This window comes from Phycodurus eques, chromosome 3, assembly GCF_024500275.1.
Source record: "Phycodurus eques isolate BA_2022a chromosome 3, UOR_Pequ_1.1, whole genome shotgun sequence".
Classification (NCBI taxonomy): Eukaryota; Metazoa; Chordata; class Actinopteri; order Syngnathiformes; family Syngnathidae; genus Phycodurus; species Phycodurus eques.
This window is the reverse complement of record NC_084527.1, coordinates 33017150-33037163: the sequence shown is the minus strand read 5'-3', so window position 1 is coordinate 33037163 and position 20014 is coordinate 33017150. Positions and strand designations below refer to the sequence as shown.

Below are 20014 nucleotides of genomic sequence, written 5' to 3'. Positions count from 1 at the left end.
TGGAGGATAACGGGAAGATGAGTCGCCCGTCCAGGGCCATAACCTTTTTCGGGGATGGGGGGGATTCAAGGAATAGCTGAAGCCATTTTGCCAAGCCCACATGAATAAAGTTGTCATCTGTGCCAGAATCGATGAGGGCGGTGACCGGGGTATTGCACTCAGAACCAAGGATAACTGAGGGGAATGGTCATACGGGAGGGAGAGCTAGGAGAGGCGTTGGTTTTGCTCACCACGGTGCTTTTCGGGTCATGGGGAGCCTTGTCTATTGATTTTTATTAGACAGTTGGAGATGAGGTGACCTGGCTGTCCGCAGTAAATACATAGCCTTTGATTGAAGCGGCGCTGATGTTCCACGGGGTCTAAACGAGTTTTGCCAAGTTGCATGGGCTCCTCCAATCCAGTGGGGGGTGATGAAGAGGCGGAAGGGGGTTCAGGAGTCAGCGAATGGCTGGAGGCGCTGTGCCCATGGAAGTTGTAATACTGCGTGTAGTAATCCGTTTCGCTCTTTCTCGCTGACGAGTGTCCAGCTGAATTGCTAAGGAGATTAATTCCTCCAGTGAGGGGGAATCATCCCTTGGCTGTGAGCTCGTCCTTGAACTGCTCCGACAGTCCTTTGGGGAAAAAAAAAAAATAATACTAATAATCCCCATTAACGCTGCATCATCTCACCCCACATTCACCCACTCGAATCCTAAACTTAATAGAATAGGAACACACTGAGCTAGAGCCCTGAGTGAGGGCTAGGAGGCGCCGAGTGGTTTCCCTGCCTTTCACGGGTGATCAAAGACTTTACGTTCTGCCAAAAATAATTCAAATGATTCTAGTACTGGTGAAGAATTGTGCCACAGCACGGTAGTCCAACTAGCAGCTCTACTGCTCAGGAGGTTAATGGTGAAAGCAATTTTGGATTTATCAGTGGGGTAACTTAGCGTTTGAAGATCGAATACTAGTGAGCAGTTTAACAGGAATTGACCACAGGAACGTAGGTCCCCAGCGTAGGGTTCGGGAGGAGGGATGTGAGGTTCTTTGTACGGGAGGCGGGGATGTTCGGAGGCTGCGGACTTGGAAGGAATTTTCTTGGGAGGGTTGCTAAAGTGTGTCGGGGAGGACAGGAGAGATACTTGTTCTGTGAGGGAGCATAATGAGTCCATGATTTCGCCTTGATGGCCTTGATGGACGAGCGCTTCCCTGATGGTGTTGCTGGGTCCGAGTTGGCCAGAGTATTCTGTCACGATTTGCAATCGTAGAGGAATGGTTTATTCAGGAGTTGCACTCTGTAGTAAGCGTGAGGGTCGTCCGAAGGAGCAAGGAACTGTCAGAAAGCGGAAGCGTGCTTGATGGGCTTGCTGGCGTAGTTGAAGCGGGCAGTGAAACGGGAGACACGGAAGGTATACGGGAAGCAGAGAATAATACAAGAGAATCAGTACAAGTGCGCATAGCCAGATAATCAACTGACAAAACACGGAGTAGTCTCGAGAGTCGGCCTGTGTACCATGGGCGAGTGCGGATACTCTGGCGAATACTTGTTAGGTCTATGGAAAAGTTCCAGTGATTAAAAAGAGGACTTATGAGTTAAAGAAACAAAATTCTCTGGTCTGATGAAACCAACATTGAAATCGGTGACCTGAATGCGAAGCGTCATATCTGGAGGAAACCAGGCACCATTGAGCTCCTGGCCAATAACATCCAGATCCTTGGTAAAGATGGAGGAAAAGATTAATCCAACACAGTACAGATTCCCCTCCAAAAGTATGGGAACAATGAGGCCACCTTTTGCTGTGCAATAGACTGACAACATTTGAGTTTGACATAAAAGAGATGAATATGACAAAACAGTACAGCTTGAAGTGCGTGGTCATGACTTGTTAACTTGTTGACTCTCCTGCAGGTAAACAGAATGTGGTGGTCATGGGCAGGAAGACATGGTTTTCCATCCCAGAAAAAAACAGACCTTTAATCAATAGGATCAACATCGTCCTCAGTCGACAAATGAAGTATGTCTTTCAACTGTTCTCGCACACGCGCGCGCACAAAATATTTAATCTTTTTAAGCTGACTTTTATAGTGCAATGATGAACTGTTACATATTGTTTTACTAGCAATTTTTATTTAATCGTGAATAGAAAAAGGCAGTTCTGGTGATTTTCTCAGATGTTAATTTAACAGGCATTGAAAACAGGCATGTTCTGACATTTTCTATTTACTCATTTCTGCTAATGTTAAGTTATTTCACTTTTGTATTCATGGTATTGGAGGCCTGGAAAGGTTCACCATAGACATTAGAGCATGCACAGGTAGCCCGCTCCAATTACTGAACAATTTATTGCAATAGTTCAGTTTTCTGTAGTGCAGTTCAATGTAGCGAGAGTCTCTCTGTTTTAAAAGTAGTCTTGCTTGACCTACAGAGTTCCCCCTGTTGGCGCCCACCATCTGGCTCCTGATTTTTGCTCAGCTCTCAAGCTGATTGACACAGAGCTGTCAGACCAGGCTGATCAAGTCTGGGTTATAGGAGGTAGCTCACTCTACAAGGTAAGCATGTTCATTTGTCTGGTAAGCTAAGCATGGGCTGGTTTCAAGCGATACCGCAATTTTAAGTCAGTTTCAAAACATCTAAAACGTTCCATCAGTGGTATGAGCTGTTTTTTTTTTTTTTTTTTTAGTCGTCAGTGCAGGCAAAGTGACACAACTCCTCCTCCTTTGTTGTTGGTGTGAGCAGTCAGTTGAGGGTAACTGCTTGGTAGAGGAAGGTTAGTGCTTCCCATCGCTCTTTGACAAACTCAAGGTAACGTTAATACAGTAATCCCATGCTATATCACAGTTAACGTATTGCGGATTCAGTGCATCGCAATTATTATTTTATTTTTTTATAGGTCAATACTCACCTACACATCGGATAGTTATCTTTACTGGCTGCATGACTCTGTGGCAGCAGCGACTCACATAAGGTCACACCATGTCCGCATTGGCTGTTGTTCACGTCATTCAAGCAGAGCACACCCCGTCTTTAAAGGGAACTGTCCAGTTTCACTAACAAGTTGATTTTATTTATTTTTTTGGTCAAGAAAATGAAACTGGCAGTCATTTCCTATAATAGCAATCCATTTTGGAGCAATTGCTAATTAACGTATTGCCTTTGAAATGCCGTTTTTCATCACTGGCAGTCATTTCAATTGGTAATTAACTAATTGCCCTTATGTAACGAGGGCGGCACGGTGGGTGACTGGCTAGCACACCTGCTTCACAATTCTGAGGACCCAGGTTCAAATCTGGCCTCCCTGTGTGGAGCAGGCATGCTCCCCCCACGCCTGCGTGAGTTTTCTCTGCGTACTCCGGCTTCCTCCCACCTTCCTAAAACATGCATGCTAGGTTCATTGAATACTCAAACTCAATGATTTCCAACCAGTGTGCCCTGAGCGCTCCTCAGGTGTGCTGTGGGAAATGATAAAATTTTATTTAATTGTCCAAAAAATTTATTTATTTACAATAAATAATGTATCGTTGTTCATCTATTTATGCCAGTGAGGCGTATTGACAGACAGAACAAATTAATGGTCTTCTATTACATGGCAGGAAGTACATACAGAAATTAACATATCCACTTTTTGTGACCTTTTTGTTTGTTGGCGTGCCGTGAGATTTTTCAATTGTAAAATATGTGCCTTGGCTCCATAAAGGTTAGAAATCACTGCTCTAAATTGCCTGTAGGTGTGAATGTGAGTGCGAGTGGATGCTTTTGTGTCCTGTAACTGGCTGCCGACCAGTTCAGGGTGTACCCCGCCCCAAAGTCAGCTGAGATAGGCGCCAGCACACCCGTGAACCGCGTGAGGAGAAACGGTTCAGAAAATGGAAGGATGGATGGGGGGAACCAATCCCTGAAACGTTTATTGGTTTATCTGTGCTTATTCAATAATTGTTTTGGTTTTAAAAAAAATCAATATTTTTTTCAATAATTGGCGTCCATTATCCGCATATTTTTGCTATTCGTGGTCCGGCCTGGTCCCTATCACTCGCGAATAGCGGGGCTCCACTGTATTGCTGTCATAAAGGCCTACCGTTGCTCTCTCACGTGAACATCAGTTCGCACCACATGTTATGTTATGTTCAATCGCAAATGTAATATGCTGAAAAATTGCTCATTTATTAGGGTGTCTTTGATTTAAATGATACAAACACTGTGGCAGGTCCCACACGTTCTTGCACGTCTCATCGAAATAGCAATTATATACCATTGCACTTGCACTCCCACATGAACACAGCAGCGATAGCACCTAACAATTGTTCAATATCTAATTTAATATGCTAAAAATAATTTATTATATGGTTATTAATTAAAATGGTATGAGCATGTTGTGATGACCAGCCCTGCATTTCAAGGTCCAGCCTTGCATATCAAAGTCCCCAAGCCGTGCACATGAAAGTCGCCATTAGCAGAGTCCCTGACTGTCCAAAAAGCCTTTAATCTGTGTCAAAATCAAACGCCTGTATAAATTATCATCCAAAACCTTTTTTAAATGTTCAAGCCTGATAAAATTATACAAACATGGCACCGTGATGGCAGGTGTTGGCCGTGTTGACAGCCACCTGTGCCCATCAAAATTCGCTACCGATCATACAAAAACTTCATTAAAAACGAACGCCTGTGTTATGTTATCTTCTAAAACTTTTTGACAAACATTTTTCATTTATTATTCCCTTAGTTATGAATCTCATTCATTCTCTGTCAGGCCATTAGGGAGACGCATAATTATATTTGACCAGCAGAAACCAGTCTTGGCTTTTGCTTAATTGTGTTCTCTTAATAACCGTAGGAGTTACAAGGCTGTCATCATGGTCCACCTCAGATCTTGTCCTAGTTGGTCGGCGCAGAACCCAAGCAGCCACGGACTCAGATTCGGTCAACGTCACCTAGCCCTCTCTCCAAGTGGGAGACGAGGGGGGAGGAGATAGGACAAGCAGCAGTAAAACAGGCCTACATGTACTTTAACTAAATGCCAAAAAGTAGAAATAAGTTTTAAATCGGGATTTATTTCATTTCTACTTTCATTTATTTCATTTCTACTGAGGTAGCAGCTCTAATATCTGGGTGGTAGGGCATTCCAGAGTACTGGAGCCTGAATAGGAAATGCTCGAGATCCGACTCACAGGGCTTCCCGGTGGCGGCCATAGCGAGCCAGGACACTGGCTTCGCGAAGCTAAGGTCCCCCGCAACCGATCCCGACCTGTAGGTCTGCGTTTGCTGGGACAAAGGCCGGCGTGAACAACAAGGCGTCTCGATCTCATCTTGTCTATTGTGAAGCGACGCTTGTCCATTGTACGCCGTAGATACTCCTCGCGTTGAGAGGACGTACTCCTCTCAACGCTGCAGTCATGCGGGCCAGTCAGCCAATCAGTGTATTTCTTTAGATGTACACGCATGGTCATGTGGTGCGTTTACACACAAATTAGGATCTGTTGCAGCACCTTTCCAAAACGAGAAATAAAGCGAACAAAGCTAATTAACAATTTTGTGTGACAGAAGTGAAATATTTAGGTCATACGTTGACTGCAAGCGGTCGTCATGTGGACCCAATGAGAAAAGAAGCCATCATGTCAGCGCCAAAACCTGAAACAAAACGACAGATGATGTCTTTTTTTGGGGCTGTGCATGACTTCGGTAGCTAATTACGCAGAGGTAACAACACCGTTGCAAAATTTGATTGATGAAACACCAATGACAAGGTCAGACAAAATTGTGAGGGAGGAGAATGAGCATTTTGTGAATTGAAAACAACCTTGGCAGGAACAGCAGTATTGGCATTACCAAATTATGAAAACCCATTTGAACAGACAGTTGGTTGTCGAAACGGTCACGTGACCTTAGTTTTGTTGAAAGAACATGGAGCAAAACTCAGGGCAGTAGCATACTATTCAACTCGGCTTGATGGAGTTGCACGAGCAACGCCAATTTGTGTGGAGGCTGTAGTTGCAGCTGCAATGGCCGTGCAGGCATCAGCAGATATTGTGTTGTTTCATCAGCTGACACTCAAAGTTCCACGTGCAATCTCAGTTCTTCTCCTGCAAAGCAAAATGACGTTTTTGTCGCCTGCTAGGCAATTGTCATGTATAGCGGTGCTTCTATCACAACCACACATAACATTACAGAGATGCACAACATTGAATCCAGCCACATTACTGCCAACATCATTAGATGGCGTGGAACACAATTGTTAAGGGGTGCATATGGATTATATTGAATTGAATTAAGTAGGACAAGACAAATATTGCCTAGTGCTGATTGAAGTGTTTTCAAAATGGGTTGACTACAAATCAGGTTAGGCATATGGAGCCTACCCGTCTCAACATCAGTGAAGAGGGGAGCTAGCTTCCTAGAACTCCCCCAACTTTTTAGGAGCTGTGAAGTCGCAAGACCTGAGCACTGAGCAGAAAGTGACTGAGAGGGTCTAGTCCCCCTTCCCGCATCAACAGGAGGGGTAAGGTGCGATCCAAACCATCGTGGGCCATCCTCCTTTTGTCCTTCCTGAAGGGGCGAGAGAGAGAAGTGGCACAAGAGCAGAATAATACACACATTTGGTCAAGTACGGGACAAGAATACTGTTAGATGCAAACGGAGAGGTGAAGTGCTGGTAACCGCTCCCTCTCAGAAGATAGAAAGATGATTGCTTTCTGGCTTAAGAGGAAACCAAAAATTGAAAAGACCGCGACTTCTCATTGACTGCACGCCAAGAGCAATGTTATGTATCGTATTGTTGTGTGTAGTATTGTTGATTCCTCCACTGATATGGCTCTTGCATAGAAGGGAAGAAAATGGTATTTATATTTTTGCCAAAAGACCACAATTTGTGTCAAAAGAACATCATGAGATTCTCAATGAAGGTTGGAATGTATCACATAACCACATGGTACAGGTTTCAATGATTATAAAAGTAAAAAATTGATCCAGTTGTTACGCATGTACAAAGATGTCCGCTTCCTCAATGCACCCTACACGAGATGCAATGTCTATTTTTATAAATACTAGCGTTAAAGCATGGAAAACAAATAATGAGGAAATGACTGACATGAGGATAATGGAATAGTTCTTGATTTATTAACTGCGGCACAAGGAGGAGTTTGCACCATGATCAATGAAACGTGTACATATGTCCCTGAAAATGCTGGAGACGCACATGTAATTGCTGAAGCCATACAAAGAATGAAAAATATAAGAAATGCTCAATGCCAAGATTATATGAACGAAAGTTGGAACCCCTTGAAAATGGTTTACATCTGGTAGATGGGCAAGTGTATTGGTGAAAATTATAAATAGTTGTTATATTGTTGTTTTGTCTATTTACTGGATGTATCTTGCCATGCCTTCGTAGCATGATGTCCAAAGTGTTACATGGCACTGTCACCGGATTGATGTTGAGTGATAAATATGACTTTGTTGCAAGAAGACCAATGTGATGATTGTGAGACAAGAGCACATCAGTACATCAATGATAAAATACATGTTATGATTGTCTTGAAAGTCATTGTGAAACTTTTTAGATATTATCGCATAAAAACACATTGTTGCTGTAACTGCATTAAAATGACTGCACCCTTGTTCACTGGAAACAACAGCAGTTTGGAAAAGTACTACAATGCACATTCCACAATGCACTAACCCCCACACATTGAGACACACTGACCACATCTTGATGACAAACAAGTCCTTAAAAGGTCATGGAATGTGATACCACCTAGCTGTAATAAAAAGAGCTCAGGGGAGGCAGACGTTAGATTTTATATCGCCGAGAGAACGACTACTTCTCCTTTTGTAAAAGATAAGTCCAGGTTGTGTTTTGTGTCTCCTGTCTCCTTTTGGTGCATGCTAAATTGAGAATACCTGTAGATTTACAGAATAACCCTGACAATAGACGCCACAAAACTACATTTTAAGCACAACGGCTCATTATTTTATGCCAAGACAAGGCCACAACGATATCGAGGCACTTTTAATTTCGCGAGAATGTGACTTGTGACATCCCTACATCCGACAATGTTTTTCATACGCTTACCCGATTGGGTTAAATTAATTGCATTTATCTGTTGCGTGAAGTTCTGGAGCTATCTGATTAGGGGGGTTTGTGAGCTTGTCAACCACAGCAAAGGTTCAAAGATTATAATTTCAGAGAAATATTGCCTGGCACTGACTAACTCTTGGTTAAAATTACAGACTGTCTGTAGAGGTGGTTTGGAGTTTTTTTGGGGGGGGAGTTTGGCGTTTAAGTGGAGTCTTTATGTTGAGAGAGGTCCAATATGACCAGTATAGCAGACTTCTTCACAAATCTTTTTTTCCCCCATGCTTTTCAACATGAATGCTAGTCTCCCGTTATGACAAAATAGGTGTGGTCAATACAGATAAGTGACAGCAGTTTTGAAAATTCCTTTATATACCTTTGAATCACCCTGTACTAAACATCAGAGGTATTCAAAAGAGCAAAAATCACCCAATTTCTTTACACTGAAATAGTGATTCAAAAATGGCAGCAATTGCACCGCCTTTTCCCCCAATTTAACAAAAATTGTTGCCTCATTTAGAATTGTGTTTCAGCTACATTCTGTTAACCATGTTTTATTAAGGCGTAAGAAGTCTTCATCATAGGTTGTAATGAAGTCATTTATCAACATTGATTTATTACCCAATGACCTGGTATTGGATAAAGCTAAAATTGCAGACATGATTGGTTTGATTGAAATTTTATACTCACGAAGCTTGTAGCTCTACCTTTTTTGCGCCTCATTTCCTTAGCTGACTTTATGTACCTTTTTGTTACAGGGTTAAAAAAATGCCTGATCTCCACAGGGTTCTGACTTAGTGTGGCTGCCATGACCCCGCACATATTAGTCAGAGTTTGAGATAAGATTCTTTATGGGTGGAGGAGGGGCCATTCGCATCTTAGTGGATGTTGCTTTCAGACGAGGGGGGATGGGAGGAAGATATTGACGTGGTGTGCCTTGGATTCTACCATTGACAAGGCCTTCATCCTGTCTATCAAACAGGGCATGTAGGCTCGATGAGAGTGAGTTTTGCGTTGGACTTTGCTCCAATGGGCCGGGAGGGGTGTGAGAGATTCCAGGTACTGCCTCATCTCATTTGATGTTTTGGGTGTTTGGATGACGTCGGTGACTCCTCCTGCTCGTCGTATTGTCTTATCTCTTGTTTCTCCAATTGTATAGATACAGCTGAAGACTCCTTCTGCACATTTTGTCCTTCAGCCATATCAACAAGGCCAATGTTTTCCTTTTTGTCCCGCTGAATGACGTACACAGTAAATAATGTTGGCAGTCAGTAACTTAAACCTTTGTTTATTTAGACAGAAACCGTCTGCATTGTAAAGATGTCCGCGATCCCAAAAAAGCAGAAATTGTCAATGCAGATCACGTACAGAGCCATACACACTTTTTAAAGCCATTTATGTAGCTGCCTAAGCCTGCTGAAACTTTTATCTGCAGATGGTCCACTGATGAAAACCTCAGCATCCAAATATTGCACCCTTGTTAGATCAATTAAATCTCGTTTCACCACCTCTGATTGCTGCTTGACAATATCCAGGTACCCTGTGTGAATAATGATAGATTTCACAGTTTGGTGCGCATTAGTGATCTCCAGTTTTTTATTTTATTTTTTTTTTTTTTTCAGATATCAGACACCATATCCTTGATAAAACACACTACTTTGGTGGCGCAAAAATGTTTCACATCCTTGACAGCTCCATCACCAACTATTAAGGTTTGGGGTGCCATTTTTTTCTTGTATGAGTTAGTTTGATAACTTTCAGTGGTGGTGGGGATGAGCATTCTTTGCCAGGGTCTTGTAAAAGTGGCTTAAATCTGTTTGTTAGTCTGATGTCAATGTTTTGCGCTGTCTTGCTTCCTCATTTTGTCTGCCCTTTGCTGAAGCGACCTTCCACGGCCATTCTCTGTGGGTTGAAGAAGCACTCAATGCTGGGCAGCCGGATTCCTCAGTAATTTGCTGGTGTTCTGTCCTCCCTTTTGGATGCGGTCCCATATTTTGAGGCTTTGATCCAAGTAAATTCTGAGAACTGCTGGATGATCCATTACGGTTTCCATAGTCCGCATCTGTCCTCTTTGTGGAGCTAACTGGCTGTCTGTTAGCATGCTCCTGCTCACCATTTTGAGACATCAGTAGAGTGGTTTAATTTCCCGACTGTCCATTTACCTTCACATACACTTCAAGGTGGTGAATTTTCTTTTCCAGGACCGCCATCTTCTGTAGCAGTTTGTCATAGTCTTCATTGGAAAAGGGAGGCATCTTCCACTTATTGCTGGTCTTGTTGCTAATAGCAGGCTTGTGCTAATTAGCAGGCCATGCTCACGTATTGGTGAGGGGGTATAAAAACAATATTGGAATATACTAACTACTGACTGTATCTACAAAAAGTACAGACCCACATGTTTAAAAATGCTACGTAAATGGTATTTGGCGGAGATCTTGTTTTTAACTGCTTGTAACTTGTTTTTATCAAGTGGCTGTTTTAATGAAAGTGTAAAAACAATCCCAACTACTCTGCTAAATAGAGGACTGACATCCATCTTAATAACTGACATGCTGACGCCAATGTGCACATGCATACCCCAATTGGAATAAACACACATGAAGGATTTGCTTTGAGTGGCAACAATTGACTATAAACCAGATTTGAAAACGATTGATGACGGCAAGGCGGCACGGTGGACGACTGGTTAGCACAGCTGCCTCACAGTTCTGAGGACCGGGGTTCAAAACCCGCCCCCGCCTGTGTGGACTTTGCATGTTCTCCCCATGCCTGCGTGGGGTTTCTCCCGATACTCCAGTTTCCTCCCACATCCCAAAAACATGCATGGTAGGTTAATTGAAATTTCTAAATTGCCCATAGGTGTGAATGTGAGTGCGAATGGTTGGCAACCAGTTCAGGGTGTACCCCACCTCTTGCCCGAAGATAGCTGGGATAGGCTCCAGCACGCCGGTGACCCTAGTGAGGATAAGCGGTACAGAAAATGGATGGATGGATGTTGACGGCAAGCAATGCCAGAAGTCCCACTAAGCAAAATGCATGGTAAAAGAAATAATGCTATTGTGAATTTATAGTTTTGTTTTTAGACATGAACTGAACATTGAACCGAGCGTTTGTTTGTGAGACAGTGCACAAAGTTGTAGCGTTTATTTGTCAAATAAGAATTTAATTAATTTAGGAGAAAGTAATAAGCCGGGAGCGACGGTTGCGTTACTTCCGTTTATTGTAATTTTAAATTGAATTGTTAAAATCAAACTAATGTCTCGGAAAAGGGCACCACGTCACTTTTTACAAGTTTAACTTTAGATGAAATGACGACAAACATTTTTATTCACTCTCATACTCTGAAGGTTGCTACACTCTATGACATTTTGAGTCCGGGATTACAGAGGTTTACGTAAACTCAGGACACACGCAAAATATGACCAAGAGTGGAATTTTATGGTATATTTAATGAAAAACACAGCTACAAGTACAAACTACAAAAAGAAAATAACAGTAAGGGTAAAAGAGGGAAAACGGGGCGTACGGAAATGGAAACGAGGACATCAGGTGTGTGGTCGCTGGGCTAAAATAAGTGAGCATATGAGCGTTTACTGCATTGAGTCAGAGCGAGAGAAGACAAAGTTGGGATTTCGTGTGAAGCTAGTAATTTCCCCAAAATTATTAGGCACTGATGTACATCATAGTAAAGATTGCAGTGTCGACTCACGAACGCAGATCAGCTGGTCTTCGGGGTGGTCTTACTCCGGACCTCAGGCGGAAATGAAGCAGGTTTGGTTGAAGAAAAACAAAATGCACAAAATAAAAAGAAATGGGGAAGGAAAGTCGATGTCCCGTTTGGGGTGCGCTCATAACTTTCCTGCCGGTGGAACTGGTGGCGGATCGAGCTCTGGCCCGTAGAGACGTGCGGGGACGGTACGGGATGCTGGTACTTGCTCGCTGAGGCTCTGCCGACCGATCACGGCTAGGAAAAGCGTTCGACGCTGCATTGCCGGCTTCTTTGATCGCAAACGCTGCTGACTTGGTTGCGGCGGGCGTTCGCGCACGTGTCTTAGTTTTGTGGGAGTCTGTTTTTGTCACTATCATGTTAATGTGTGACATTTACAGTAATTCTGGCAGAGCAGAGGTCTCTGCATGTAAGAGAAAGCAAGAGAGTGAGTGGAAGAGATGGTGCCAGTTTGTGTGCCCAGGGGCGTCGAACGGGAGGAAAACTGGCAAAAATTTCCCATTTCCGCGGCCATGTGCTTCACGGAGACCTGGCTTTGCGACGCTGTACCCGATGGCGCCGTCATGCTTCCCGGCTTCAACATTCATCGAGCGGACCGCGACATGGAATCATTGGGAAAAACAAAGGGCGGCGGGATATGCCTCCATATCAACGAAAAATGGTGTACGGACGTCACAGTGCTCAGCACACACTGTAGCCCGCATTTGGAGTCGCTATTCTTAAACTGTAAACCATTCTACTCGCCACGTGAGTTTGCATCGTTCATACTGGGTGGAGTCTATATTGCGCCTCAAGCTAACACGAACGCCGCATTGCTAACGCTCGCCGAACAAGTAAACGAAATTGAAAAAAAACACCTGGACTCACCCCTCATTATTCTCGGGGACTTTAACAAAGCTAAACTCAACCACGAACTCCCTAAATACAAGCAGCACATCGACTGTCCTACCAGGGAAAATAATACTTTAGACCACTGCTACACTACGGTAAAAAAACGCATACCGTGCAGCCCTGGGCTCGTCTGATCACTGCTTAATTCACTTAATACCGACGTACAGGCAAGAACTTAAATGTGCGAAGCCTACAGTGAAAACAGTCAAAAAGTGGACCAATGAAGCCAAGATGGAACTTCAAAGCTGTTTAGACTGCACAGACTGGAGTGTCTTTGAAAATTCTGCTGGCAGCCTGGGTGAATATACGGACACTGTCACATCCTATATCAGTTTCTGTGAAGAGGTTTGTGTACCAACAAAATCATTTCGCACATTCAACAACAACAAGCCGTGGTTCACTGCTAAACTTAAGCAGCTTCGCCAAGCTAAGGAGGACGCATATCAGAGCGGGGACAGGGCCCTGTATAACCGAGCTAGAAACCAGCTGACTAAAGAAATTAACATTGCAAAGAGGATCTATGCAGCAAAGTTGGAAAAAAAGTTTAGTGCAAACGACTCTAAATCAGTCTGGCATGCATTCCAATCGCTGACTAATTAAAAGCGACGATCCCCCCAACCTGAGAACAATAGCACACTAACCAACGACTTGAATACCTTCTATTGCAGATTTGAAAAGGACAGTTTCACACCACACACCCACCCGGCCGCACCCGCGACCACAACCACACCTCTGACTTCTGCGTTAACCATCCATGAACAGGATGTGAGACGCATCTTCAAACAACAGAAGATTAACAAAGCGGCAGGCCCGGACCATGTGTCCCCATCCTGCCTCAAAGTCTGCACGGACCAGCTCGCTCCAGTCTTCACTCAGATCTTCAATAGATCTTTGGAAATGTGCGAAGTTCCATCCTGTTCCAAACGCTCCACCATCATTCCAGTCCCCAAGAAACCTGCAATCTCGGGTCTGAATGACTACAGGCCTGTCGCTTTGTCATCTGTGGTCATGAAGTCCTTCGAACGTCTCGTGCTGGACCACCTCAAGAGTGTCACAGGTCCCCTGCTGGACCCCCTGCAGTTTGCCTACCAAGCGAACAGGTCTGCGGATGATGCAGTCAACATGGGACTGTACTTCATCCTAGAACACCTCGAGAGTGCAGGGACCTACGCGAGGATCCTGTTCGTGGACATCAGCTCAGCGTTCAACACCATCAGCAGGTCAGGCTGGGGGAGGCCACCTCATCCACATGCAGCATCAGCACTGGGGCGCCCCAAGGTTGTGTCCTCTCTCCGCTGCTCTTCTCTCTCTACACGAACGACTGCACCTCAGCGAACCCGACTGTCAAACTCCTGAAGTTTGCAGATGACACCACTGTCATCGGCCTCATCAAGGACGGTGACGAGTCTGCATATCGACAGGAAGCGGAGCGGCTGGAGCTGTGGTGCGGCCGACACAACCTGGAGCTGAACACGCTCAAGACGGTAGAGATGATCGTGGACTTCAGGAGGCATCCTTCGCCACAGCTGCCCCTCACGTTGTCCAGCTGCCTTGTGTCAACCGTCGAGACCTTCAAGTTCCTGGGAATTACAATCTCTCAGGACCTGAAGTGCGCGACCAACATCAACTCCGTCCTCAAAAAGGTCCAGCAGAGGATGTACTTCCTGCGGCTTCTGAGAAAGCACGGCCTGCCACCGGAGCTGCTGAGACAGTTCTACACAGCGGTCATCGAATCAGTCCTGTGTTCTTCCATCACAGTCTGGTTTGCTGCTGCTACAAAAAATGACAAACTCCGACTGCAACGGACAATCAAAACTGCTGAAAGGATTGTCGGTACCCCCCTACCCACAATTGAGGACTTGCACGCTGCCAGAACTAAGACAAGGGCGTGCAAAATCCTCTCGGACCCTCTGCACCCCGGTCACCAGCTCTTCCGGCTCCTTCCCTCAGGTAGGCACTACCGATCAATGCAAACTAAAACTAGTAGACCTTCCAACAGCTTCTTCCCTCTTGCGATCAACTTCTTAAACACCTAACCTATAATTCCATTACAACAAGCTGACAATTTTTTGACTTGAGTTCGTTGTCACATTTCTGTGGGGCCAATTATGTATTACTCGTGCACTCCCTGTAGTTGTCTCGCCATGCTGCACTGTTTGCATATCCTGGCCACTCATGCCAGAGTAGCATCTGCTCCATTTGCACACTGATTGAGGAGTATCTGTAACATTTGCACAACCAACATTGTCCCAGATGATCGCACTACTCTTCACTTAAACCGCATACGCTCCTTGAAGTCTCAGCGGCCTTTCCACAATGGTCATTGCACCGGACTATTGCAATATTAGTCATTCGAACTGCTCTAAGTGCTAGAGGACTCTGCATCGTTTTGCACAATTGTTTTTTGTCAATGTCCTTATGTCTCCAAAGTGTTCTGTAAATTGGCTGTCTGTTGTACTAGAGCGGCTCCAACTACCGGAGACAAATTCCTTGTGTGTTTTGGACATACTTGGCAAATAAAGATCATTCTGATTCTGATTGATATTGATCAGTTGTATCATGATATATATTAATTTATCGCCCAGCCATGCTTCTACTTGAGGAATGAAGTGAGTACTTTTGACACTTGTGAATGTGGGCGGGTCAAGATCTGTTAAAAAAAACAAAAAAACATCAGAGAATGAACATAAAGTAAATGCTGAGTCTTTTTGGGGGGAATTCTTCATGCAGAGAATGTTTTCAAGGCCACAACTGAAATAAGTCCCTGTGTTCACAAAGAGACAGAGTCACCTCCAAACCTCTCTGATCATGTGCACCTCTCTGCTCACGCACATAAAAACACTTACCTGTAACTCCATATTGTTATTTATTCAGCTAACGTTGGCTACAGATAGTTTCACAATAACGTGATTAAGTCCATTATTTTTTAGAACACTGGGTGGTGTGGTGCAGAGGGTAAGAGTACTCTCTGCAACCGGAGGGTTCGTATCCCTGCCTGAGTGCATGTCATTGTTGTGTCCTTGGGCAAGAAAACCCACAATTACCGGAATGTCTTGTATAACCCACACTGCCTACCAATTAATGTGGTTGCTTGTTTGGTGGGGGTTGGGGGGGGCCGTACGGCCAAAATGGCAGCCACGCTTCCGTCAGACTGCCCCAGGGCAGCTGTGGCTACACAAGTAGCTTACCAACACCAGGGTGTGACTGAGGAGTGCATTTGCATGAAATTGTAATGGCTATTTGAGTGCCTAGAAAAGCGATATGTAAGTGTAATGCATTATTATAAAACTATAATCTTGCTGCATGAGCACCGAGGTGGCGTGCGCATGTGCAGAGAGGTTTTGAGGAGACTCCACAATGCACACGTACCCGTCCATGTTCACAGCAACAGACGGCTCCAGAACCTTCTTTTGTTTCTGAATACATTGACTGTGTTTGACGATAAGTGCTGCAAACATGTGCGAAGACTGAGGACAATATAGTCCTGAATTTTTGAGATGGTTTAAAAAAAAAAATTTTCACCTTCTACATTTTCTTGATTTTTGTGGACAGGGGGGGACACACCAAATGTCCTTTGTCTATGCAGTGGCCATCCGGTGGAATTGCCACGTCCTCTTTCACAAGGGGCCCAGTTCTACCAGTTTAGCATGCAGTTAGCCATCAGACTATGCCCACAACTTGACAAAAGAAATACATCTTGTTTTTGTTTTTCGACATGAATTGAACATTGAACCGAGCGTTTGTTTGTGAGACAGTGCACAGTCTCCCCCTCCCTTCTCCTCGCAGCTGACCTCCTTGCTACCTCCAGTCTTTCAATCGCTTAACGGCACACTGAATTTCAATGGAAACAACGGATCCGAATGACTCTTTGGCCCGTGAAAGCGTGCGCTATGTGCACCACCCCTCTCCTAGCAGATGGATAGGAGCAGCGATGGAAGTATTGTTGACATTGTTTAACGGCTTGTTGACATTACGCTTTTCTGCGGTGTCGAATTTGCAAGACATTTTTTTGGGCCAATTTGTCACACTTGAACAAGTCATGTGCTTGTGGAGAGTGTGTGGAATTGCATATATGAATTCTAAATGTATGTAATAATATAATGAATAAGTGGTGGCTATTTCATGGATTTCATTTGTCGCGGGGAATTTCTGGAATGTAACCCCTGCGATAAATGAGGGTTTACTGTATTACTGTACGCTGTCTTGAAACGAATGTTTGCAACCAGCTATAAGAGTTAGCGTGTCTACCATTGGGGAAATAAATACTATAGACTCCCTACTGAAGCAGTTAACTCGCTAACTAGCACAACTAATATCAGTTCATTTATGCTCTGATGTTACTTAAGAAAGCAGAGAATAACAGAGAAGTAGCTACTAATTTTCTAAGCGAGAAGTACATTTATACAGTCGATGCGCCACATTTTGATTCCATTTAGAAATGTTTTTAATTTTCTTTTTGCCTTTGGTGTGCATTCAGTAGAAAAAAAGTTGTAGTTATTTATTAAAAAAAAAAAAAAAAAACAAGATTATGCTAAAAGTTGAAAACCTTGCTAAATTACTCATTTAAAAAGGCTCAGCTTTCGGAAACACTCTAGGCAGTGCACTGTGGATATCCTGTCTTATAAAGTGACCTCTATAAAATGTTGTCTTAATGTCTTTTGTTACTCTGAGTTGATATTGATGTTGTTGATGTTTGTAGGAGTTGATGCAGAGCCAAGGGACCCGAAGGTTATTTGTCACGCAAGTTCGGGAACAGTTTCAATGCGACACATTTTTCCCCAAATTTTGCCCAGACGAGTACCATCTGCTGCCTGGGTAAGATAAGCATGGTTGTTATTCTGATTGTTAAAGATGGATTCAGTAGGAAGGGTTAGGGATCTCACATTTCAGTTGCCTTTTTAAAAAAATTCCAAAATATTTTCCTCACCCTTTCAAATGATATCTCAACTACTTAGGCTTATTATAATATTATATAGACTTACAAGTGCTTATATATTAGATGGTATTTTCAATAAATGCAAACTATTTCCTCTCGTAATAAAAGCATTTCATATAGCGGACGGGATATAAGAAGTCTACATATCCCTGTTAAAATGCATGGTTTTTTTTTTGTGGTGTGGTGTTTTTGTGGTAGAAAAAAAAAAGAAATCAATTTGAAAGCTTTTTCCACAGTGGCAATTTTTTATTTTTGTTTTGTTTTAAAATCTTACAAAAAGCTGGCATTTGAGCAGGAGTGTGTGTCGATGTTTTCTATACACTGTAGGTACTAGTTAGTGAGGAACAGTAAATAGTGCCTCCCACAAAAGTATCAAAATACATGATACCACTATGAGACAACATGGACACCTCTGATACCAGTTTTATTCACTGAGGTACATTGCTTAACTACGGAAGCGTATTGCATTCACTTGGATTAAAAAAAAAATCCTGTTTTTCTGAATTCTTTTCTGTTTTTCTGACAAAAAAAACAAATTCCATCTTTTTTACTGACTCTTTTTTTTTTTTCTGTTTACCATATCTGTCCAACTGATTCTGGACAAACATTGCTGTATCTAGCAGATCTGAATGGGCTTTCCTCCTGAACAAACGCAAAGTCCGCAGGTGCCTGCGTAATGTCGACAAACTAATAACAATACCATCTATGTGACTCAAAGACAGGAGTTATCTCCCAGTGTCTTAAACCCACATCAAAATAAAACTTGATCAAACTGAATCAGCCGGTCATGTTGCTTACTACGGATTACGCAGAGAGTCACTTGCAGTTCGCAGGTTCTCAGAAAAACAGGCAGGAAAATAATTGGCAGAAAAACAGAAAAAAATAGTCAGGAAAAAAAGGTGGGAAAAAAGTATTCAGAAAAACAGAAAAAGAAGTCAGAAAAACAGAATTTTTTTTAATCCAAGTGAATGCAATACGCTTCCGAATTTAACAAATTAGACCATTGCTCAAAACAAGGTTTTTGCCAGTTGCCCTAAATTTACACATTTTTATATTTGTATAATGGTTCATACACCAGTCTGTTGAAGCTCTTTAACAAAAAAAATATCTTTTCAATGCTAGAAAATATTGATCTTTCCGTTTTCAAATTTACTGGTTTACAAAAGCACAGAAAAAATATTAAGTATTAAGTAAATTTATTAAGAATACGATGTTTGTATATCGTTGAAATCCAAAGTACAGTAAGATTTATTTGTCTTACAGGTTCCCAGGAGTACCGCAGGGCCTGCAAGAGGAAAATGGTATCCAGTACAGATTTGAAGTTTATGAGAGCGTCGCACATTGTCCATTGTACAGGAAATAAACAACAGAAAAATTGAAAATACTGTATATTGCTTTGTGTTTTTGGGAGTACTGTATTTTGTCATTTTTTTGACATTTTAAATGAAATTGTCATCCATTTTATCTGGAGGCATATCTGAGATGAAATACAGCGATGGCCCATGCTGTTTCTTTTCAGTGACTAGTCAAGTTATCAATCATAAATGCATTATTCTTCCGTGTATTGAGCAGTGAGCAGCAACAGTGCCGCGCCCAGGGAATGAATTCAGATTCATGTTGAAGCAATGACGACAATGCGATGTCCCATGTTCTGATTTTTTTCCAATTTAAAAAAGCAAATTTCCGCTTTCTGAGCAGAAAAAGAAGGTTCCCCTGGATCTGATTATTGTTCCGAAATCAGCCAATGAATTAGAAAAGAAACAGACAGAAAAAAAAAAAAACACCTGAATCTGAATTTTCCCTTATTATGGAAGAAGCTCTTCTTCAATCAGGAGTTGTCATCATCCTCCACTTTCCCCTCCTTCGTTAAATCTGTTGTCATATTTTAGTGTTTCTTTTTTTTTTTTTTTTTTTTTTTTTTTTTTTTTATAAATAGTCCGTTTTCACTTATTTCTATATTGTACGATATTTATTTTTAACCATACTAATATTTATAACCATACTGATATTAGCTTTGTGTTTTTTTTTTTTTTTTTTTTTTTTTTTCCCTGGGGATGTTTTTGCTTCTGTTGTTTTTGTGAAAATACTTGATGTTCCACGTTATCAAGCCAAGTCAAAGTACGTATGCATGATAGGGAAGCAAGTGAGGCTTTTTCTGAAGATGAAAATAAGTAATGGAAACATTTCTAGAAAACAAGCTCATTGTCCTGTCAAAAAAAATGTATGACTCGGAGAGCAATCGGTTCATTGTAATAAAGACATATTAAGGAAGGTTCCAGTCATGTAAATGCTTCTTAAGAGAGAAGCTTTAAAAAAATATATAATAAATCAAATGCATCCTCCGAAGGCTTGCCGTCATGCATACAATTTTCCAAAGAGCCATATGAGAAACTGGAACGCTTCTCAAGGGCCACA

General features: G+C 42.6%; 1 protein-coding gene across 4 annotated transcripts in view; it reads left to right on the top strand.

The window, feature by feature from the left end:
- Positions 1–19470, top strand: part of dhfr (dihydrofolate reductase) — a 42180-nt gene extending 22710 nt beyond the window's left edge. The window contains exons 3-6 of one of the 4 annotated variants that reach the window (XM_061673129.1): positions 1889–1994; positions 2406–2529; positions 17363–17478; positions 18863–19470. In XM_061673129.1, coding sequence (XP_061529113.1) covers positions 1889–1994; positions 2406–2529; positions 17363–17478; positions 18863–18962 — 446 coding nt within the window. In that variant the 3' untranslated portion in view covers positions 18963–19470. Of the gene's footprint in view, positions 1–1888; positions 1995–2405; positions 2530–2660; positions 3457–9667; positions 13303–13331; positions 13447–17362; positions 17479–18862 lie in introns of those variants that run through there. The other 3 variants (XM_061673132.1, XM_061673130.1, XM_061673131.1) reach the window with 3 other exon arrangements.
- Positions 19471–20014: the final 544 nt, after the last annotated feature.